This window comes from Cryptomeria japonica, chromosome 3 (assembly GCF_030272615.1).
Source record: "Cryptomeria japonica chromosome 3, Sugi_1.0, whole genome shotgun sequence".
Classification (NCBI taxonomy): Eukaryota; Viridiplantae; Streptophyta; class Pinopsida; order Cupressales; family Cupressaceae; genus Cryptomeria; species Cryptomeria japonica.
Window position 1 is genome coordinate 970,700,194 of NC_081407.1, and position 24,431 is coordinate 970,724,624.

Sequence of the window (24,431 nt, forward strand, 5' to 3'; positions counted from 1 at the left end):
ATGATAACGTGTACTCTACATGTTACCGGGATGTTTTGAGATGATCTATGGATTTGTTATTATTTTTTTGGTCTTAAGACGACATGGCATATCATTGTGATATGGAATTATGTAATGATCTTATTGTAATATCTTTTAGGTGGCCGACCTAATTGGTTTAGGTCTTAGCATTTGTATAAAATGATGTAAGATCTTATTGTAGATCATGGGGATTATGTGTCGTGGTCTTGGAATGCAATAGGTGATCGATCATATGCGAAGGAGATTTGGTCGATCATAGGTGATCAAATTGGGATTAAGGAAGAGGTCAAAGGCCTCCAGTATTGAGCTTACTTGGGATTGTAATTAGGCATGGTAGATGCTATCTCTGGCAGTTAACTTTATTGGATTGTTGTCCATTTATCTTGAGGTAGTTTTAACCTTTGTAATCAGTGAGACTCTTTTTTTAATGAGTAGTACACTCTAGGTAGTGTGCCTTCCTGCATGTGCAGGCCCCTCATTGTAACACATACTTTCTATGGAAGTATCATCTGACTATGGGTAGGCTTCCCACCTTGGTTTTTCCCTTTCCAGTTTTTCCACGTACAAATCATGGTGTTATGTGGTGTGTGGGGGAAAAAGCGAGACTAGGTTATCATGCCCTAACCCTACCTTTTGTCACACATTACGGAATACGAAAGAGCCTAAAGGTATCACACAATTGGCTACTTCTTTTTGTGAAAGAGAGAGCCACGGGCTACCTATTAGGGTTTCTATTCCCTTGTTGAAATTGTAAGATCAAGTAAGGCAAGTTCAAACCCTAATCCCAAAATGCAAGTATAAACTAATAACAAGATTGCAGAATTGAGATTAATCAATGAACAGCTGTAAATACAAGGATGGAATAAGAATGCAGATGTGTACCCAGAGTCAAAATCGGACTGAAAATGTGCGGGACGGGGGCGCGGGCGCCATTGTCCTGAAAACTACACCGGAAACTGTCGTTCTGCACTCTGAAACACTGTCTGAAAGCTATCTGTCCGGAGGACCAGGGCGCCCAGCGCCTCTGTCCTAGGGACCAGGGCGCCCAGCGCCGCTGTCCTAGGGACCAGGGCGCCCAGCGCCCCTGTCCTAGTCTTCTGCTCTGCAATTTGATACAGAGTGTTGTCTCGACCTGTTCTCTCCGGATCTGTATCCTGCGGCGTCGTCCGAGTCCCGAAACCTACACTTATATCTGAAAAAGGGTGTATGGGCGGCTATATAGGATTTTGCCTTAGTCAAACCCTCGCTTCGGTGATTTCCACCTCCACGAATAGCCAAGTTGTTTTGTGAAATGTATTGTGTGTGCAGACCTAGTGTGTGTGCAAGGTCCTAAAATGCAAGAAAGCAAACTAGAGCAACCTAGAAAGTAAACCCTAATTGCTTGTAAGTGATAATGTAAATGCTCTAAATCAAGATGCAAAGTGATCTAAAGTATGAATGAAGGATATATTGAAGCTTTATGCAAAGACATGAAAACAACATGAAATCATACCCAACCCTCAAGGGAGAGGTACAAGCCAATATTCAGTCGGTAATCTCCTATTGTTCTTCAATGTCTTCCAAGCCCTAAATGGATGAATGGAATTGATAAATGCTTGGTAGAGGGATATTGTAAGATGTTGAAGTCTTCAAAGATCTGCTCTTGCACTGCATATGAGGTTCTTGGAAACAAAAATCCGATCCTTTCAAATGAAGAAAGAGAGCTCTTATGTATGAAACCCTAGGTCGCAATTTCATCTTTTGGCCGACCTAGAGATTGAATATCCTGCCAATTTCTTGGGGTTAAGCTTTATTTTATGATTGGAGCGCGCTCCTAAAATTTCAGGAAAAATGTCCGGGACCGTGTGCACTCCGGGCGCCACGGTCCCGACAACTTTTCACCAAATTTTCAGGGCCATCAGATATGATGATTTTAGAGAGAATCCCGAAGTTACAGGTGATTTCGAGATGTTTTGACCCCCGAAATCAAGCCCCCAAGCTCAGAATAGGGCTTAATTAGGGTTTTTTATTAAGTGATGTATCGGAGGAATAAAATGAAAGGGGCACGCTTTAATGAAAGGGCCCGACTTTGTGATGTGGAAGATGATGAAATAGAACCTTTAGACCTAATTAATTTGATTAATTAAGTGCTAAAGGGGAAATGCAATGCAAAATGCAACTGCGCCAAGGTGGGTGCTAAACTAGGTGTTAAATTGTACTACTTTAGCAAGTGCGTACAATTTATGATGTTACATTTAGCCCCCACTTTAGCGGTCATATGAGTAGTACGTGCATATGCAAGCTAAAGTACAGAAAGTAAACATCATTTGAAAAAGGATATATCCATAAGTTGTCGGACGAAGCCCCCAGCGGTATCTGTAGTACACAGTTAGGAACCGCACCCTGCAAAACACACATTAGATCACAAAATCACCTAATTCTTACTAAGGAAGGTGATGAAATTTGTGAGTAGCTGTATGCCCCCCCCTATTTCGACTTGCTTATTAGGGAGGTGAAACAGGGTAGCATGTTTACTTACGACAAATTGTGTAAGAGAGTATTGATGAGGGATGTTCACTGAAAAGGCTTCATCAGAGCACTTTTTGGAACATCCCGAGAGTAGGGGAATGAAAATACGATTCCTACGCAACAAACGGTTCGAAAATTGCATCTCCCAAACTCAAGTTATGATGAAATGAGTGAAAGAGGAAAATTAGGGTTTTGAAAGTAAAGGTAAAGGAATGAACGTATATACCTTGAAAGAGACATATGCATTTGTCACTTTGTTGATTCTAAGTACTGTTCATTGCAGCGGAGCCCACATAGCCATCATCATGCCTTCATGACGACCGGAGCATCCCACGAGGGTTGAGATCCTACGCCAAGCCATGATTGACGACGAGCCATAGGACGAGGTGAGTTGACTAAACTTTGACTTTTGATTTTCTGCATTTTGACTTTTCTGTGATCGTTTGCGGGCCCTGAAGGCTGACCCAGGCCCCACCCAGGGTGCCATGGTCCCCCCAGGGTGCCATGGTCCCTGTGGGGCACCCTGGTCCCCCCAGGGCGCCATGGTCCCTGACAGGGTGCCATGGTCCCCTCAGGGCGCCATGGTCCCTGACAGGGCGCCATGGTCCCAATCAGAGCTTGGCATACGATGATCGACAGTTTGCATGAGCGATTTTGATGATCGAGTACTGATTACGGTTATGTTTTTGTGTTGCAAGGCCTTCCATACATGAGAGAGCATACAGCGGGACATATTCTTCGCAGTTTGCGAGATCAGATTCCGCGGCTTACTCAGTCAGAGAGAGACACATTGTCGATAGTAGGATTATGGTATGTGATCCTCATGCCAGCCATTCGGTTCCATCCTATGATGCTGATGGCATTGATGGAGCGATGGGATCCTGACACATGCACATTTCATCTTCCAGTAGGGGAGCTGACGGTTACACTCGAGGATGTGTACCGTATACTTCGTCTTGCTATCAGAGGAGCGACTGTTACATACGCGACCGATCGGTCAGCGGAGGATCATCAAAGAGAGCAGGTATATTGCATAGGGAGAGTCATGCCGAGCGAGACGAGAGGTCGCATCATGGTCAGCTGGCTCTTACATCCTACAGGGGAGGTACCCCTTCTGAGATGCCTTATGATCGCCATCATAGCACTAGCCGTCTGCCCTAATGGGCGAGGCACGCACATGCATGGGGGTCTCACATGGTGCATCAGAGCGATGGAGAGACATAGGAGAGTGTATGCTTGGGGTCGGAGTATGCTTGCACATCTCTATCACGACCTTGAGGAGTATGTATTTGGACAGGGTTGCAGTTTGATGACATGCACACTTCTGCAGGTATGGATTTTAGAGCACTTCACATGCACCAGGCCTGTTGGCTTTCCGCTGAGTACAACTAGCGAGTGACCTAGGGTGTTTGCTTATCCACTTACCAGGGAGTGGAGATTTTGGAGATCTGTTATATTGGAGAGTGATTTTTGATAGACTGGCAGCCGAGGTGATAGTGTGGAGACCTTACCTGCGGATACACAGATGGGATGGGATGGAGAGATAGTTAGCATGCTTATAGAGGAACCGCCTACTGCAGGGACGATATTCACACATCATAGTCCCTTTCTACTTTGACCGAGTATGGAGGCAGTTCGGGCTAGAGCAGTGTGTTCCAGCCGATGTGCCCATCTATACTCGACACTCACGGGTCCTTCCCAGACCTAGAGCAGTAGCGAGACCGACGATAGATGACATCGAGACTACAGATATAGAGGGATCTGATCAGGATGTAGTCACTGATTATTCTGCAGAGCCTGGAGCACAGCGCAGGTATATCTCATGGTTTATGAGATCATATCCAGGTCCTATCTTTCCACCAAATCACCCGACAGGCCATCCAGGCCCATGGAGACATGGAGACCGAGATGAGGACCAGGGATCCAGGTCAGAGGAGCCAGAGGAGGGAGAGGGTCATGAGGAGGCAGGAGATCCTGATCCACCTACAGGCGATCAGCCCAGCACCGAGGAGGAGGAGGATACAGATAGAGATGAGGACGAGGAGGATAGAACTGATGATGAGGAGAACGAGGATGCAGATGAGGATGAGGATGCAGATGAGGATAGAGATGATGAGGAGGAGTCAGATGCAGCTCCTCACCATTCAGGGGATGATACCATAGTTCTGGATCCTCCTCTTATTCCCCAACAGGGGGAACATGAGGCGATATGGAGACCTATTCCTAGTATCGTCCAGCCTACACCCATCGTGCACAGATTAGTCGAGCGAGGGGAGCCTAGTAGATCCCAATCACAGATGCTACCGTATCATGATCCCTACTGGCGTGAGGGAGACCTAGGTATAGTATCTTTAAATTGATTATTAATGTTTTGATGATATAGAATGGTACTAATACAAAAAATCTATTCTACTGCCACAGCTAATGTGCAGGAGTGGCGTTCCCTGATTCAGCAGGCAGTGACAGACATTTCCACGATAGCACAGATCCCCAGTTCCTCACAGATTGCCTATAGCCCTCAAGGGAACGCGGGTCGGCATGAGGACTTGTTTTCCCCATTCCGAGTTCAGGTAGACATATGGAGGGAGAGAGAGAGAGTCCTATCAGAGGACCTTCAGCGGGCGCGGCGAGATCTAGCAGCAGCTCAAGCCGAGGCTACCACCTATCGCGCGATCCTTATGGATAGGGATCGTAGGAGTTCCTCTCGGAGTCACTCACGGTCTGTATCGCGCTACACACCCATGGGTCCACCTTCACGGCCAGATCAGGAGGGAGCGTCCAGTCGACACTCTCCAGCCACTAGTCCTAGGGATAGGAGATGATTTTATGATGTAGGAGAGGTCACATTTTGGATGTATAGTGACCTATATTTGTATACGATCCACATATATATATGTATATATACATGCTTCTCTTTTGTCTCAAATGTGTGATCTTTAATGCTTAAAACAATGTATATTTTGCTTTGATTAAATCTAATACATTTGGTAAATGTACATGTATGTTCAGAATTTAATTTCCATGTGATTGATTTCTCAATGCTCCATGATTAAATTGATACATGTGTGACTTAATTAAATATTTAATCAAGTACTACATTGATGATAGGGAAGAAATATGCATTAAGTCTAAGAATCATATAACTAACGTGATTTAATTTTGAACTTAAACACAACATGATACAATTCTACTTAACACATAAAGACACTATATAATATGCTAGCATAATGGAAATGTAAATCTTTTACAACTTACATAAATGAATTCAAGACAAACTATGAAGTAAGGAAACACGCTTGTCAAGAATGAAGCAATATAGATTAAACATCATAACATTTAATTCTATTTTGCTCTAATTAGGAGATACTAACATATTACCCAATGTTGAAGAACTGAAAAGAAGATAAATAAGGAATGAAGAATTAAGCATAATATCTACGCAAGTGCATAGCATTTATAGGTTCTTTAAGAGGCGTACCATCTACATCCGCTATTTTGTAAGCACCTGATCCATAATCCTCAATAACGATATATGGTCCAAGCCAATTAGGACTAAATTTTCCCTTTTCTGTAGGTAAGGCATTCACATTGCGCCGATTCTCATAAAGGACTAAGTCACCTACTGAGAAGGAATGTTGAATAACCTTATCATTATAGCTTCGTTGTAGAGTTTTGTGATACGCTTGAATATGCTCAAGAGCGTTTATACGCTGTTCATCAAGCATCTCAAGCTGTTGAAGTCGTTGTTCTCTATAAGAGTCATCATCTACTATACCTTTGAGAGAAACCCTAAGTGATGGAATCTCTAACTCTAAAGGCATAATAGCGTCAGCACCATAAACAAGATTATAAGGAGTAGTTCCCGTGGCAATTCGTACACTCGTTCGGTAGGCCCAAAGAGCATAGATTAGCTGGTTACTCCAATCCTTACCATGCTTATTCACGGTTTTGCGAAGAATTTGTTCGATTATTTTATTGGATGATTCGGCTTGACCATTTGACTGAGGATAGTATGGTGTAGAAAATCGATGTTTGATATGATACTTCTCGAGGAATTTCTTCACGTCCTTGTTCTTAAATGATGTCCCATTATCTGAGATTATAGTAGAAGGTATCCCGAATTGAGAGATGATGTTTTCTAGAAGAAATTGACAAATCACTTCAGCAGTGGTAGAGCGAAGGGGAATAGCTTCTACCCACTTCGTAAAGTAATCTGTTGCGGTTATAATGAAGGTGTGTCCTTGAGATGAAGGAGGAGAGATTTTACCAATAAGATCCAAACCCCATGCGGAAAAAGGCCAAGAAGCTACTTGAGAACGGAGTTCTTGGGCAGGAGCATGAATCAGATTATTATGTTGTTGACATTGATGACATTTCTTAACAAATGAAAAGGAATCCTTCTGCATAGTTTGCCAATAGTATCCCATACAAAGCAATCTATGAACCAAGGATTTGCCTCCAAAATGTCCCCCACAGGCACCTGAATGCACCTCTTCAAGAGCAACGGGGATTTCTGATTTGTTAAGACAGCGAAGGAGAAGACCATCATAACCCCTTCGGTAAAGGACATTAGAAAGAATGATATATCTAATAGACAACTTGCGGATTCTAGCCCTAGTGTTTCTATTAGCAGAATCAGGAAAGGTACCATCGGTCAAATATCTTACGATATGCGAGTACCATTCATCTGAGTCTATAAAGTCACAACATGTTACCAGACTAGGATCGTCTACAATAGCTGGAGAAATAAAGTTGTGAATAACAAATTTAAGATCAACCACAGGGTCCTCTAAAGATACAAGAGAAGCCACACATGCCATTGCATCCGCATGTTGATTATCTTTTCGAGGAACAGGTTCTATGGTGTAAGAATCAAATTTTTGTAACAAAGAGATAGCAAGGTCTTTATATTGTGATAACTTGTCTTGTTTTGCTTGATATATTCCTGTTACTTGTCTTATAATCAATTGCGAATCTCCATAGATATGTATGTGTTTTATGTTCAGAGCTAAGGCTACTTTTATTCCCGCTATAAGAGCCTCATACTCAGCAATGTTATTGGTACACAGGAAATTTAGATGATAGGATAAGGGAATGGGTTTCTTTATAGGAGAAATCAGAACAACACCTGCCCCCGATCCCGTACGACACTTAGAGCCATCAAAGTATAACTCCCAAGTTTCATCTTTCTCTATAGAAAGAATGAAGTCGTCAGGAAAAGACTCAGGGTTAGGGAAGGAGAAAGGTGAAGGGGCCTCAGCTAGGTGATCGGTCAGCGCTTGCCCTTTAATTGCTCTTTGTGAAACAAATTTAAGGTCAAATTTAGTTAACATCATAACCCACTTAGCTAGGCATCCTGATAAATCAGTTTTAGAGAAAAGATGCTTCAACAGATCAAAATTTACCATGACGTGGACTTCTGAATTTAAGAGATAATGTCTCAATTTCTGAGTCGCAAACACCAAGGCCAAGCATTGTCTTTCTATCACAGAATATCGGGTCTCATAATCGATTAAGGTACGACTTATGTAATAAACCGGACATTCTTTACCATCTTTATCATGTTGTGCCAATAATGTTGCAAGAGCATGAGAGGATGCAGCCGTATAAATAAGGAAAGGTTTAGAAGGTTCAGCCGGTCGAAGGATAGGAGGATTAGTTAAATACATTTTTAAATCTTCAAATGCTTGCTGACAATCCTCATTCCATTGAAAAGTGATATTCTTTTTGAGAAGTTGAGTGAAAGGAAAAGTATGATCCGCAAGTTGAGATACAAACCTACGAATAGCTTGAATCTTTCCTTGTAAGCTTTTAAGTTGAGACACATTTCTAGGAGGTGGCATGTTGACAATAGCATCTATCTTCTTAGTGTCCACCTCAATCCCATGATGCGAAACTATGAATCCTAATAGTTTTCCACTATCCACACCAAAAACACATTTTCGGGGATTCAAGCACATGTGATATTTACGAATTCTTTCAAAGATTTGACGAAGGATTTTAATATGATCCATGCGAAGAAAGGATTTGGCTAAAATGTCATCAACATAATCCTCTAAAATCTTATGCATATAATCATGAAAGATAAGGGTCATCGCTCGTTGATAAGTTGCATCGGCATTTTTAAGTCCAAAAGGCATCATTATCCAACAAAACGTACCCCAAGGAGTAGTGAAAGCGGTTTTGAATTGATCTTGAGGGTTAATAAAAATTTGATTGTATCCTGAAAAACCATCCATGAAGGATAACAAGGCATGTCCTGTCGTAGAATCAACTATCATGTCAATGTTTGGAAGAGGAAAATCATCTTTTAAAGAAGCCTTATTTAGATCCTGAAAGTCGGTACACATTCTTATTTTGTTATCTAGTTTAGCCACAGCGACAATATTTGAAATCCATGGGGAATAATCAATAGGGCGGATAAATCCAGCCTCCAATAATTTTTCAATCTCAGCCTTAACAAGCAAAGCTACCTTAGGATTCATTTTTCGAATCTTTTGTTTCACGGGCTTAGCATCAGGAACTAAGACAATGTTATGAGTAACAATCTTAGGATCTATACCAGGCATGTCAGAGTATGTCCAAGAAAAGATCTCAGGGAATTCATGCAATAAATCTTCATATTGTTTTTGTTCCTCTCCATCCAAACATTTTCCAATTTTAATAACTTTCTCTTTATTGCAAGGGTCCATCTTAACATTAGTGGTGTCACTTATGAGAAGATTACTTTGTTGAGGAGTATCCTTTAGCTGAGGGAATTCTTTCGCAATCTCATCATTATCCGTCTCTTTTCCAAAGTAGGCTTCAGTGTTCAAACAATAAGGGAGTCCCCTATTGTGATGATAACGAGGAAGAGTGTCATATGCTCCTAAAAATTCAGCTAAAGCATCATCAGTAGGGAAAACGTCAAAAGCACAAGCACACGAAGGATCCCCATCAATATACTCAGGGTGTTGCATTGATAGAGATGTAGAAATAACATTAACACTAATGCATGGTCTTTTAGAAGCTTTAGTGCACTTGCAGGGATTATAGCCAAGTCCAAAGGCATAACTGTGAAAATTAGTCTCTAGAGGAACTTTTATCCCTTGTTCATGAGCACTGCAACCATTTCCATGATACCCATGCTTAGCAAAAATGCGAAAACCACAACCATAACGATCAGCCATTTCAGGAAGAGAAGGTGGTTTTTCATAAGACAAAGAATCAAACTCTTCATAATTAGAGGTGTGAGGAGAAGAAGTTTGAGAAGCGGCCACAAAATTATTACTCATAGGTTCGGGTAAGATTGATTGATTTTTAGCTTCTTCCTTCTTTTCAACTTTAAGCTCTCTAGAAGGAACCTTATATTCACCTACAAAGGTGGGATTAAAATCAAGAGATCCCCAATCGTCTTCTTCGAGGATCTTCCCAGGATCAAAATCCTTCTTATGTGTAGTTTCAAGTCGAGAAGAATCTTCTTCAAGAGCTCCAGACTTATCCAAAGAATTTTGATCATCGGAGAGCGAGGATTCATCGATAGGTATCTTATTTAAAGATTCATCACTAGATGAGGATGGCTTAGAAGAACCCCCCTTGGAAGTAGATGTTTGCAAACAAGCTTGAAAATTAGTATCACCTATCAAGGTATATGTCTTATTGTTATAAATAAATTTAACTTGTCTATGCAATGTAGAGGGGACAGCTTGCATACTGTGAATCCAAGGTCTCCCTAGTAGCAAGTTGTACGTTAGATTCCCCGACATAACATGGATAGGTGTAGGCAAAGTAACAGGCCCCACTGTGATGGGTAAGGTGATAATACCTAATGAAGTTTTAGCCACATTATCAAAGCCTCGAATAGGACGAGAATCCGGTTCAATTAAGGATGTATCCACATTCATCTTATGCAAAAGATTAATGGTACACACATTAAGACCAGAGCCATTATCCACTAGTGTTCGCCTTATAGCAGTGTCTTTCATGATAACCACAATCATCAAGGGATCATATTGATGTTGGATTTCACTAGTAGGCAACTCATCTTGGGTAAACACAATTTGAGCTTTAGGATTCATCACAGAGTTAACCAAAGATGTTGTATTACTAGATGTATTCGGTGGAGGAACATTCAAATCTTTCAAGGCATCTTGTAACATTCCATGATGAGCGGAAGAAGTTTGAATCAAATCCCAAAGGGATATCTTAGCAGGGGTAGCTTTAAGTTGTTCTATGAGATCATATTCCTTACTAAGAACTTGCGAAATACGGGGAGCTTGTGGAAGAATCGGTTGAGGATTCAGAAGGGAAACTGGGATAACAGGAGGAGGACTAGGCTGCCTATTATTTCTGGTATGATAAGTATGGGCAACCGCATGATAATTCTCTCTAGTTATTTGCTTGGCGTAACTATAAGGACTTACAGGTTTTCTTCCTTGCACAGTGATGACTGGTTTATTCGGAGTACGAAAGGAATCACGATCATACCCTCCTTGGACAGTAAGGAGAGGTGATTTAGGACATTGAAAGGTGGGAGAAGGATAAGCACCTTGGACTTCAAAGAGAGGCTTTTTATGCTCATTCAAGTTTATCATGTTAACCAATTTAGAAGTCTTGTTCTTGTTTAAAGATTTCGATAAAGCCACAAAGTCATCAAGAGCATCATCCAACAAAGCATGATCATATCTATTGAAAGGTTTATCTTTTGATTCAAAAGGAGACATCTCCTCATAGAGGGGATTGTTGAAAACAACCATGTTACTAGATTTAGTGGAAGAGTTGATAGGAATGTACCCTTGAGAGGACTCATTCAACTTATCTTTCTCATCACAACGAAATGGCATAGTAACAAGGTTTATGAGTTTTTGGTAAAATGAAGGTTTGGCATCTTTAGGGTTCAAAAACTCATCTAAAGCTTCATCTAATTCATCTTGGCTATACTCATAATAATCATCATAAGCATGAACATTTTGCAAATAAAAGTCGGACATTTTGAAATAAAAAATTGCATGAAATTTAAACACACAATGCAAAGAAACACACTCTTTTTTTTTTTTTTTCTTTTAATGAAAATGAAATGAAAACACACTAAATCTAGATCTAGATCTAATAGATGCAATGCAAGAAGAAGCAATGTTCGATTCACGTCGGGTTCACCAAAATGTGTGGGGGAAAAAGCGAGACTAGGTTATCATGCCCTAACCCTACCTTTTGTCACACATTACGGAATACGAAAGAGCCTAGAGGTATCACACAATTGGCTACTTCTTTTTGTGAAAGAGAGAGCCATGGGCTACCTATTAGGGTTTCTACTCCCTTGCTGAAATTGTAAGATCAAGTAAGGCAAGTTCAAACCCTAATCCCAAAATACAAGTATAAACTAATAACAAGATTGCAGAATTGAGATTAATCAATGAACAGCTGTAAATACAAGGATGGAATAAGAATGCAGATGTGTACCCGGAGTCAAAATCGGACTGAAAATGTGCGGGACGGGGGCGCGGGCGCCACTGTCCTGAGAACTGCACCAGAAACTGTTGTTCTGCACTCTGAAACACTGTTTGAAAGCTATCTGTCCGGAGGACCAGGGCGCCCAGCGCCTCTGTCCTGGCAGGACTAGGGCGCCCAGCGCCCCTGTCCCAGTCTTCTGCTCTGCAATTTGATACAGAGTGTTGTCTCGACCTGTTCTCTCCGTATCTGTATCCTGCGGCATCGTCCGAGTCCCGAAACCTACACTTATATCTGAAAAAGGGTGTATGGGCGGCTATATAGGGTTTTGCCTTAGTCAAACCCTCGCTTCGGTGATTGCCACCTCCACGAATAGCCAAGTTGTTTTGTAAAATGTATTGTGTGTGCAGACCTAGTGTGTGTGCAAGGTCCTAAAATGCAAGAAAGCAAACTAGAGCAACCTAGAAAGTAAACCCTAATTGCTTGTAAGTGATAATGTAAATGCTCTAAATCAAGATGCAAAGTTATCTAAAGCATGAATGAAGGATATATTGAAGCTTTATGCAAAGACATGAAAACAACATGAAATCATACCCAACCCTCAAGGGAGAGGTACAAGCCAATCTTCAGTCAGTAATCTCCTATTGTTCTTCAATGTCTTCCAAGCCCTAAATGGATGAATGGAATTGATAAATGCTTGGTAGAGGGATGTTGTAAGATGTTGAAGTCTTCAAAGATCTGCTCTTTCACTGCATATGAGGTTCCTGGAAACAAAAATCTGATCCTTTCAAATGAAGAAAGAGAGCTCTTATGTATGAAACCCTAGGTCGCAATTTCATCTTTTGGCCGACCTAGAGATTGAATATCCCGCCAATTTCTTGGGGTTAAGCTTTATTTTATGATTGGATCGCGCTCCTAAAATTTTGGGAAAAATGTCCGGGACCGTGTGCACTCCGGGCGCCACGGTCCCGACAACTTTTCACCAAATTTTCAGGGCCGTCAGATATGATGATTTTAGAGAGAATCCCGAAGTTACAGGTGATTTCGAGATGTTTTGACCCACGAAATCAAGCCCCCAAGCTCAGAATAGGGCTTAATGAGGGTTTTTGATTAAGTGATGTATCAGAGGAATAAAATGAAAGGGGCACGCTTTAATGAAAGGGCCCGACTTTGTGATGTGGAAGATGATGAAATAGAACCTTTAGACCTAATTAATTTGATTAATTAAGTGCTAAAGGGGAAATGCAATGCAAAATGCAACTGGGCCAAGGCGGGTGCTAAACTAGGTGTTAAATTGTACTACTTTAGCAAGTGCGTACAATTTATGACGTTACATGTGGTATGGTTGCTTTGCATTTATTATCTAGTTAATTGTTGAGTTGTATTGTTTACCTGTATCTGTTCCTACTGGCATCTGTATGTGCTTTACCGGTACATGATTTGTTTTAAGGTTGTATTGTGAATTAAAAGTTATAATCTGTTAACAACTGATTAACCCCCCCCCCCTCTCAGTTGTTCACCGGTTATCCAAACAATTGGTATCAAAGCTTTGGTCCTCTTCTACAGAAGCTTAACTGCTTGAGGTAGATCCTATGGCAGCTGACACTTCTAATCCACCGGCAACTATTTTCAGAAGAGAAATCCTTAAGCTTGATGGAACAAATTATGGGATATGGGAAATTCAAATGGATACTCATCTTAGATGTCTTGGCAAGGATATTTGGGAGATCACTGAGAAAGGATACACACCTTATGATCCGGCATCTGGAAATCCTACTCCTGCAGACTTGGATAAGAATATTGAAAATGATTACAGAGCTAGAGAAGCCCTCTTATGTGCACTTACTAATCAGTAGATCATGGGATTAACTGATAAATCATCAGCTAAGGTTATGTGGGACAAATTGTAAAATCTGAATGAAGGTGACCCTACTCTCAAAATTGCTAAACTTGATGGTTATCGGGTAAGATATGAAAACTTAAAGATGAAAGGTAATGAGAGAATTTTTGTGTTTATGGAAAGAATAAATGAGATTGTTATGGGAATTCAATGTTGTGGAGGATTTCTGAAGGAAGATGAAATAGTTTCCAAAGTCTTGAGAGCCCCTCCATTTGCTTACAAGATGAAGGCAACTACAATTAATGAGTTAAGAACAATGGCAAACTCTTCAGTTAACAAAGACATTCCGACTGGGAAATTATCTGCTTTTGAGCTTGAATAATTTGGATCTTCTAAAGCTGTAAAGTTTGAACCTCCTTTTCATGCATCATCATCATCATTATCTACCAGCAAAAGTGATTGGGAAGCCTTATCTGCAAAATAATTGGAAGACATGAGGAAAGAAGATGAAGAACTTGAGCAACTTGAAGCCTTATTTGCTAGAAGAATACCTAAAGGATCAACTGGAAGTAAGTATGAAGGAAAACCACATTTTAAGTGTTTTGCATGTAAAAAGATTGGTCATTTTGCATCTAGATGTCCTGAAAGGAATGCAAGGTTTGAGGAAAGAGTTAAGAAATATTCTAAGCCTAACCAGAATAGATATAGATTCAAGAAAAGTGAACAATGCTACATAGCACATGAGGAAAGAGTAACTGGTGACTCTGGAGATGAACTAGCAGAAGACTCTATTGGTGGATTCGGCAATGGAAAGGAATGGGTGTTCTATGCTTTGAAGGAAGATGAACAGGAAACAGCTATCAAAAATGAAGAAAAGGCCCTGGCAACAAAAGACTGGAGATAAAGGGAAATTTATGTCCCTGCAAGAATACAATGGCGGTCAAGTCAGATTTGGAGATGAAAAAGAATGTATGATCAGAGGTAGAGGTATTATTTCTCTGGATGGTAAGCATAATACTGATAATGTCTATTATGTAGAAGGTTTAAAGCATAATCTTTTGAGTGTTGGTCAATTAGTTGATAAGGGTTTCCAACTTCAGTTTAAAGATAGAAAATGTAAAATCATTAACAAGATTGGTTTGGAGATTGCAACTAGTATTCAGACAGGAAGAAATATCTTTCACTTGAACACTGGTAATAAGACATGCTTAATTGCTCATATTGAAGAAAGTTGGCTATGGCATAAGAGGTTGTGTCATGTTAATTTTGATTGTATTGTTAAGATCAGTTCAACTAAGGCAGTTAGAGATATACCTAAGATTATGAAGCCTCATAATCCAGTATGTTAGGAATGTCAATTGGGTAAGCAAGTTAGAAGTTCTTTTAAGAGCATACATGATAAACCTAATGATGTATTTGATTTGATTCACACTGATTTATGTGGTCCAGCAAGGACTAGAATCTTTCAAGGTGATAGGTATTTCATGTTGATTATTGATGACTATTCTAGATGATGTGGGTGACTTTTCTAAGAGAGAAGTCTGAAGCTTTTAATAAATTCAAGATCCTTAAAGAGAAGGTTGAAATAGAAACTGGATTGAAAATCAAATTTCTAAGATCAGATCATGGCGGTGAGTTCACTTCTCATGAATTTAACAGTTATTGTGAGACAAATGGAATCAGGAGACAACTATCTGCACCTAGGACTCCTCAGCAGAATGGAGTAGTGGAAAGAAAGAATAGAACCATTTTGGATACAACAAGATCTATGATGATGGAAGCCAAATTGTCTCATATCTACTAGAGAGGAGTAGTGAGTGCAGCAGTCTACACATTCAACAGAGTTCACATCAAAGGTGAAACCAGTAAGACCCCTTATGAACTATGGTTTGGACATACACCTACTGTTAAATATTTTAGAATGTTTGGAAGTAAATGCTATATCAAAGAGATGATTCAATTGAAAAGTTTGATCCTAAATGTGATGAAGGGATATTTCTTGGGTATTCAATTCAAAGTAAAGCATATAGATGTTATAACAAAATATTGCAGAAAATTATGGAAAGTGATAATGTGAAAGTGGATGAACAGTACAGAAATCATTCTATATCATATGACAGGGGACTGGCAGTGGAAATGATCATACCTGAACCATCAATTCCTCAACCAGTATAGGAAACTGAAATAGTTACACCGGCACAATCAAAAAATTCAACTGTGACTGATGATCAGAGAAGTGAACCTGAAGTTCAGAAGACACCAAGGTATGTAAGATTAAATCATTTTGAAGATCAAATCATTCGAGATAGGAACAAGGGAGTTATGAAAAGAAGAAGACTGGCAAATGAAGAGGTGTGTCTTATTTCTCAAATTGAACCGACAACTGTCATTGAAGCTTGTAAGGATAAACAGTGGTTAAAGGCTATGGAAGATGAATTAGATCAGATGTAGAAAAATGAGACTTGGTTTTTAGTTCCCCGCCCTAAAAATAAGAATGTTATTAGAACTAAATGGGTTTTTAGGAAATGAGGATGGTCAAGCTGTAAGAAACAAGGTTAGATTGGTTTGTAAAGGATATTCTCAAATGGAAAGAATTGATTATGGTGAGACATTTGCACCTGTAGCTAGAATTTAAGTTGTTAGACTATTTCTTGCCTATGCGGCTTATAAGAACTATAAGGTTTATCAAATGGATGTTAAATGTGCATTTTCGAATGATGAACTTGAGGAAGAAGTATGCATTGAGCAACCTAATGGATTTTCACTGACAGATGATAAAGATATGGTTTGCAGATTGAAGAAAGCTTTATATGGATTGAAATAGGCTCCTAGAGCTTGGTATCCAAGGTTGGATAAATATCTTTTGAAACTTGGTTTTACTAAAGGTAGTGCTGATAGTAATTTATATTATAAGATCACTGATAATGATATTCTGATTATTGAAGTATTTTTTGATGATATCATTTTTGGAGGAGAAGATAAATTGTGCATGGAATTTGCTAACAACATGAAGAATGAATTTGAAATGTCCATGATTGGTGAGATGAGATTTTTCTTAAGTTTGCAGATAACTCAAACTGACAAAGGCATTTTTATCTGTCAAACAATGTATCTGAGGGAATTGTTGAAAATTTTTGGTATGGATAATTCCAAACCGATAAGTACCCCTATTGTTGCAGGAGCACCCAGGAAGACAAGGTGGAGCAGGGTCACTGATAGGCCCTATGGAGGATTTGATGAAAAATTAAGACAAACAAGAACTATAAGGTCTTTAAATGATGTAACATGGCAATGTGAGCCATAAAATGTAGTGAAATGCAATGTAATGGTCAAAAAGTGTAAAATTGCCATTTTGAGAAATTGGGCCTAGAAAAGGCTAAAATTGGGTTTTGGGGGTAGAAGTGTGTTTAGGTGGATAAAATATGTTTATAAGGTCATCTAATTACCATTTTAATGTTTTAGAAGGTTCATATATAGGTTTGGCAAGTTGACATACATAGTTGTCAAACTTAACAACTTTGGAGCAACTTTTTGTTGTCAAGAAGTTGTCATAAGTTAGTTATAAGTTGGTTTTAGGTTGGATTTCGGCCTAGAAGGCCTTGAGGGTTATAAATCGATGAAATTGAATCATTTTGTGTTTGTTGGAAAAGGTGTTTTGATCAGGTTTGGAGTTTTGAAGCAATAAAAATCTAATTTTCAAGTGTATTTTCCAGGTTTCCATGTAGAACAGTCTGATTCTCCATTGTTTTGAGTGCTTTTATGAATTAGTTTTCCTTCCTTAATAGTTGGAGATGTTTCTATAATGAACTAAGTTTATTTTGGCTTTGGTTTGAAGTGATTTGGTTTTGTTTGGTGAAGATGTCTAATTTCTTGTGAAAACAGTCATATCCATGCCCTTCTGGTGGAGCTTTCTTTCTTGGAAAGAAACTAGTTTCATGGATCAGCAAAAAAAAGTCATGCATTTCTTTATCTACTGCAGAAGTTGAGTATGTTGCAATAGTAACTAATTGCACTCAAGTCTTGTGGATGAAGAAAATGTTGAAGGATATCAGGGTAAATTGTAGTGAACCGGTAGTTATCTACTATGATAACTCTGCAGCTATTGACATGTCTAAGAATCTAGTATTTCACTGTAAGACTAAGCATATATCAATAAAGTACAACTTTTTGAAGGACAAGGTAGAAGCAAAGGAATTCAAATTGGTTTATGTGAACACTAAAGAACAGATTGCAGATATATTCACTAAATTGTTGTCTAAGGAATCATTTGAGTATTTGAGAGACAGGTTAGGGGTTTCTGCCCCTCCGGAAGAGACTTGATTGATGCAGTTTGTCATTAGTTCGGCATGCATTACCAGAGACATTATTCATTCTGGCACTGATGAGTGGTGCTACTACTCAAGGGGAGTAGTCAGCTTGGAGTTTCAAGGGTTTACATTATTGCTTTGATATTTTGTCAGATTTCTGGCATTGATGTCAAAGGGGGAGAGATATTGATGTGAAAATAAAGAAAAAAGAGTTGTATACATTAGGGGAAGAGATTTATTCAGAACTTTATAGAGATATCATTCGCACATATTGTTGGTTGTCTTCCACAGGGGGAGACTTGTTTGGCACTTCTTGGTACTTAGATGTTTTTCACATCTAGTGTTGCCATCAATGCCAAAGGGGGAGATTGTTGGCATTATGGATGAATTGATTATGTGTTGCATTGATGTTTTGTCATTGTTGTCAACACTAGTTGTTATGGATGGTTATCGGCAGACAGGTTTTGGTTACTGGTAGAATATCTAGTGTTACCGGCAGAAGAGACTATCTGTTGGACACTTCTGGCATGTTTGGATCTATGGAATGTGATTGATTACATGTGATACATGCTTCTAGAGCATGTTTTGGTCAGTTGGTATTGGCTTGGTATTGGATGCTATCATACATTCTGGTAAACCCTTACCGGCATTGGTTTAAGGCTTTACCATCAGAGCTTTCACTAAGGAAGCTTGACAGGATGCATAAGTGGTGTTGGTGTAGTTTCTACATGGACTTCAGGATGCTAAAGATGTTCTTTGATCATGCTTCAACTACTTGAAGACATTGATTTGGCGTGGTAGATCCAAAATAGGTCTGGTACCTATCTAGGTTATGGACCAGTAGCATGATAACGTGTACTCTACACGTTATCGGGATGTTTCAAGATGATCTATGGATTTCTTATTATTGTTTTGGTCTTAAGTTGACATGGCATATCATTGTAATATGGAATTATGTAATGATCTTATTGTAATATCTTTTAGGTGGCTGACCTAATCGGTTTAGGTCTTAGGGTTTGTATAAAATGATGTAAGATCTCATTGTAGATCATGGGGATTATGTGTCATGGTCTTGGAATACAATATCATATGCGAAGGAGATTTGGTCGATCATTGGTGATCGAACTGGGATTAAAGAAGAGGTCAAAGGCCTTCGATATTGAGCTTAACCAGGACTGTAATCAGGCATGGTAGGTGTTATCTCTAGCAGTTCACTTTATTGGATTATTGTCCATTTATCTTGAGGTGGTTTTAACCTCTGTAGTTAGTGAGAGTTTTTTTGTAATGAGCAGTATGCTCTAGGTAGTGTGCCTTCCTGCATGTGCAAGCCCCTCATTGTAACACATACTTTCTACATAAGTATCATCTGACTGTGGGTAGGCTTCCCACCGTGGTTTTTCCCTTTCTGGGTTTTCCACGTACAAATCATGGTGTTATGTGGTATGGTTGTTTTGCATTGATTATCTGGTTAATTGTTAAGTTGTATTGTTTACCGGTATCTGTTCCTATCGGCATCTATATGTGCTTTACCGATACTTGATCTGTTTTAAGGTTGCATTGTGGATTAAAAGTTATAATTTGTTAACAAGTGATTCACCCCCCCCCCCTCTCAGTTGTTCACCGGTTATCCTAACAGACTTCTATATCTTACTCAGACTAGGCTGAACATTATGCATGTTGTGTGCATGGCTTCTAGATATCAAATTGATCCGAAAGAGAGTCATGTCACTGTTGTGAAGAGAATATTCAGATACTTGAAGGGAATTGTGGATTATGGTTTGTGGTATCCGAGGAATGATGATTTCATGTTATGTGCTTACACTAATGCTGATTGGGTTAGTGATGTTGATGACCGGGAGAGTACCTTTGGTGGTGTTTTCTTTTTGGGGAAGAAATTGGTTTCATGGGCTAGTAAAAAACAAGATTCACTGTCCTTATCTATTGCTAAAGATGAGTACATTGCTACTGCTGGTAGTTGCACTCAAGTAGTTTGGATGGAGCAAATGTTGAAGGATATCAAAGTTGTCTATGATGAGCCTACTATCATATACTATGATAATTCCATTGCTATTAATATGTCAAAGAATCTAGTGCAACATTCAAAGACTAAACAAGTGTCAATCAAATATCATTACTTGATAGGAAACGTCAGTGAAGAAGAAGTGAAGCTAGAATATGTGTCTACAAAGGAACAGATTGTTGATATTTTCACTAAGCCTTTGCCTATAGATACATTTGTCTATTTGAGAGACAAGTTAGGGGTATCCACCCCTCCTGGTGAGAACTAGATGCATTGAGTTGCATCAATCTGGTGAACTTCACAGTCTTATTCCTTTTATCTGGATTGATGAGTTGGTGTTACTCCTCTGGTGGAGTAGTCTGGTTATGTGTTTAAGGGGGAGAGATTCATGTTTTATATTTTAAAGAAGATTTTGGTTTTCTGTTTTGAGATCTTTGGCATTGTTGTCAAAGGGGGAGAAAAGCATGTGAAAAAATGTTTTATCTGCTTGATCTTAGGGGGAGTCTGTTGGAGATATTTACTTTCTTTGCATTGATTGTTTTTCACATTCATATGTTGCCATCAATACCAAAGGGAGAGATTGTTGGACATTGATGCTACTAAGATATGTTGTTGTCATTGATGTCAACATATTCCCCCTCCGATGATTGTAGATCGGTTCATTGTGATCTTGGTTTGGTGTATAGAGTATTTATAGTATCACTATATTCTTCTGTATTGGCTTTGGTGATCCGAGAATCTTAATTGATCATATCATAAGATCCGGTTTTGCAGTTTGTTTTTTTTATCAGTGTTTTGCAGAGTTCAGTATTTCCTCCAGTATATTCCGATGTGATCAATTATTGAGCTGATTTTTTGGGATATTGTTTGGGATGGTCTTGTGTATCTTCATTTCAGATGGTTCGTGATTTGGTGCTCCACAAGTTATCTTTTTTCATGACAGTTGTTGTTGTTTGAGTGTTCTTGAGTTTCAAACGTTGACAGATGAAGATTTGATAAGTGGTGTTGGTGCAACTGTTTCTAATGATTCTAACGTGCTTGCTGGTGTTTCCTAATTGTGTCCTATTTGTTTTGATAATCCGCATTGATCATAGTGCTTGGTGATTTTGCTGAACCAGTAATGTTCTTCATGTTATACGATTTTCCTGGTGGTGTAGTGTGTTGCGGTTGATCTTGGCATGATCTTCGGTGGTGTTGCATGTTTGGAGATTTGATTTAGGCCCATGTTATGTCATGTATATCATTATATTGGTCCAGTGGTCGATCTTTGTATCGTGTGATGTAAATTTGTAATTGTGAGTTGAGGGTTTAGCCGACCTTGTTATCAAGGTTGATGAATTGTATAAATAGGTGATATTGTTATGTAATTTGGGTATCAAGGTTGTGTCTGCATTATCAGAGAGTAGAGTATGTGTGAACAAAGATTCATCTTTCAGTGTTGTGGATTGAGGAGAGATTGGTGTTGCAGAGCAGACAACTATGCTTAATCGAGATTGTCATCATGCATTTGGAGATGCTATTATTGTAGTTCTCTCATTCCAGATTGTAGTTTGAATCTTGTTGTAAGTCAGTGAGACTTCCCTGAGGGTTGTAGCCTTCTAGGTAATTATCTTTTGAGCAGTGAGCTCTAGCCAATGTGCCTGGATGCATGTGCATTCCCCATTGTAAAATTTTCACATACTATTGGAAAGTATCATCTTATTGTGGGTAGGTTCCCACCGTGGTTTTTTCCTTAATCGAATTTTCCACGTAAAAATCTTGGTGTTGTGTGTTGTGCTATCATTTTGCTTATCTTTATTTTTTTTTGCAATGTATCAGATATGTTTTTTTTGTGGTTAAGTTTGTGGGTAGGTTCCCAGCGTGGTTTTTCCCTCAACCGAGTTTTCCACGTCAAAAATATTGGTGTTATGTGTGTTGTTGTTATTGTTGTTATCTTTCTTTCTGCTGCAGTTGATCATATTTGAGATTGTGTTTAATCGATTCAATTCCTTTAATTGATAAATTATAACTCCTTTAAGTGAAACTAGGACCATTCCTTCTATGAGTTCTACAATTTATTCCTTTGTGGCCAAATTTGTAGCATGAGAAACAATATATGTTAAAAGAATAGTAATGCCTAGGGATATATGGTTGTCTTTAATGAAGAGGATTTCTCCAATTGCCCATGTTTTCCTTTGAAGGTGGATTGGTATTTGGTAGGATTATACTTTCTTTCTTAATCTCCTCCTTTTTCTCCTTCATAAGAGCCTTTATTAGTTTCTTGGTTTTTCATCTTCTCTTTGTGTAGAGTCCACATCCTTAGAGCTAGTACCCTCCATTGAATAATATTTAACAAAAACAAGACCAGTTTTGGTATGAGTAGATCTTTGAAAATTGATAAGTTCATTCAATTGTTTGGAGCTTTTATCAAGCTTTAAACATTGATTTAATTGTTTCATTGAGTTTTCCAATTCTTTTCTTAAGGAATCAACTTCAAGTTTTAATCTATCACGATCCAATTCCTTTTCCTTGAATTTATCTCTCATTACATCCTCTTTTGTTTGGCCTCTTCTAGTTGTACTTTTAAATTTTTAATGATTTCATTTGATTCTTTTTTAGCTTTACAAAATTCTTGAATTTGTGCCTTTTGTTTTGCAATCCTTTTCTTGATCTTTTCATTTTCCTTGTAAGCATAATGAAGTTCTTCCATGAGATCTACATCCTCTTCTTCACTACATGCCTCTTTTTCTTCTTCTTCTTCTTCTTCATATGTAATGGAACATTTTTGGGGTTTTCCATCAACATGGGCTTCCTTTGCATCTAATTCATTGCTTAAGATATTGCTTGAATTATCTTCTTCTAACTCCATTTCAAGATTATCTTCCTGTTTTATCTTCTCCTTTCTTTCACTCACAAGGTCATCTCCATTTGTCACAACATCATTTTCTATCGCCATGTGTATTCCAAGTGTCATCTCATCACATATGTTAGCTTCCATGTTATCACATGTATCTTATTCTATGATATCTATATAATCATCATTGCATATAGAAGGGGTTTTTCTTTCAAAAAATTCATCATCCATTTGTTCATTGCTTGTACTTGGTGAATTTTTATTAATACTCTTTTTAGTATATCCTTTTCCCTTACTTCCTTTTATTTTTCCCATATGTGCTCACAAGATCTACCTTCAAGCGGTTGGGCTTTATAGAAGGAACCCACTCTGATACCAATTGAAGAGCACACAGTTATACTGGGACAAGGGGGTGAATCAATATAACAAAAAAAATTACCAATTTAATTTTTTTAAGATTCACAATAGCATTATTCACTAACTTTCAACACTCGTGCACATAAGAACACAATAACACAATATTTTATGTGGAAACCCAAATGGGAGAAAACCACGACAAATCAATGCTTTTATATAATTCTTCTTTTACAATATTTGTAGACACCAACTCCCACTTTTGAATTTGTTTCCACCTTCTAAATGTTGCTACCACAACTGATAATGGACAATTTGATCTCTTTAACTTATATACTTCCTTTAACAAATCTTCTAACAATATTTTGAACTCATAAACTATTCCTTTTCAATTTCCATCTGCATATTCTTCTATAATTGCATATACATCTCCATTATATCTGCATAAATTCCTCTTTAACATCTGCATATACATCTCTTTTACATTAGCATATAGTCTTCTTATAAATCTACCATAAACTCTTCTTCCAAATCTATAATGAATTCTTCTCACAAATCTGCCTCCAACCTGTCTTTCATGATCTTCCATTTATCTTCATAAATGGGCAGCAAATGTTCTTCGATACGAATCTAAAACACACTTTATATTTCCTTTCTTAATCTTCAAAACTTTTTCTATGCTTAGATATTTCTCTACGCTGCTTTCCATTTTGATTTCTCTTTTAAATCTTACATGTATCCCTTCATAAGGGGATGCGTACCTTTCTTGAGAGAGATACGTCCATTGATAACTTGAAATTAATGGCACTTGTTGTAATAATATTCTTGTCTTTTGTTTCTCTAATCGCATCTTTTGGACAAGTTAATTAAATTGCTTGATTTTGAATGGTTATGAATCAACTCTGTCTTTGTATTGTTTTTCTTAAGAAGTCGATTGTCGAACCTCCACAAACAATGGCACCAATATGTTCATACCTTCTCTTTAATAAGTCGGCCATATAAGAGAGTCACCTTATAACTATCGCTGCAGTTTACATGATACTTGTTGCTTTAATGTGTGTATCAATAATAACATTTTGATCGTCGACTTCATATCGACCTCCATTCTTTTTATTAGGCCAG

At 38.6% G+C, this 24,431-nt stretch overlaps 1 protein-coding gene across 1 annotated transcript; it reads right to left on the reverse strand.

The window, feature by feature from the left end:
• Window positions 1-22,646: 22,646 nt before the first annotated feature.
• LOC131874446 (uncharacterized) lies at window positions 22,647-23,099 on the reverse strand. The gene has a single exon (XM_059217828.1). It carries the CDS (start codon window positions 23,097-23,099, stop codon window positions 22,647-22,649), a length of 453 nt encoding a protein of 150 aa, XP_059073811.1.
• Between the last annotated feature and the right edge of the window lie 1,332 nt (window positions 23,100-24,431).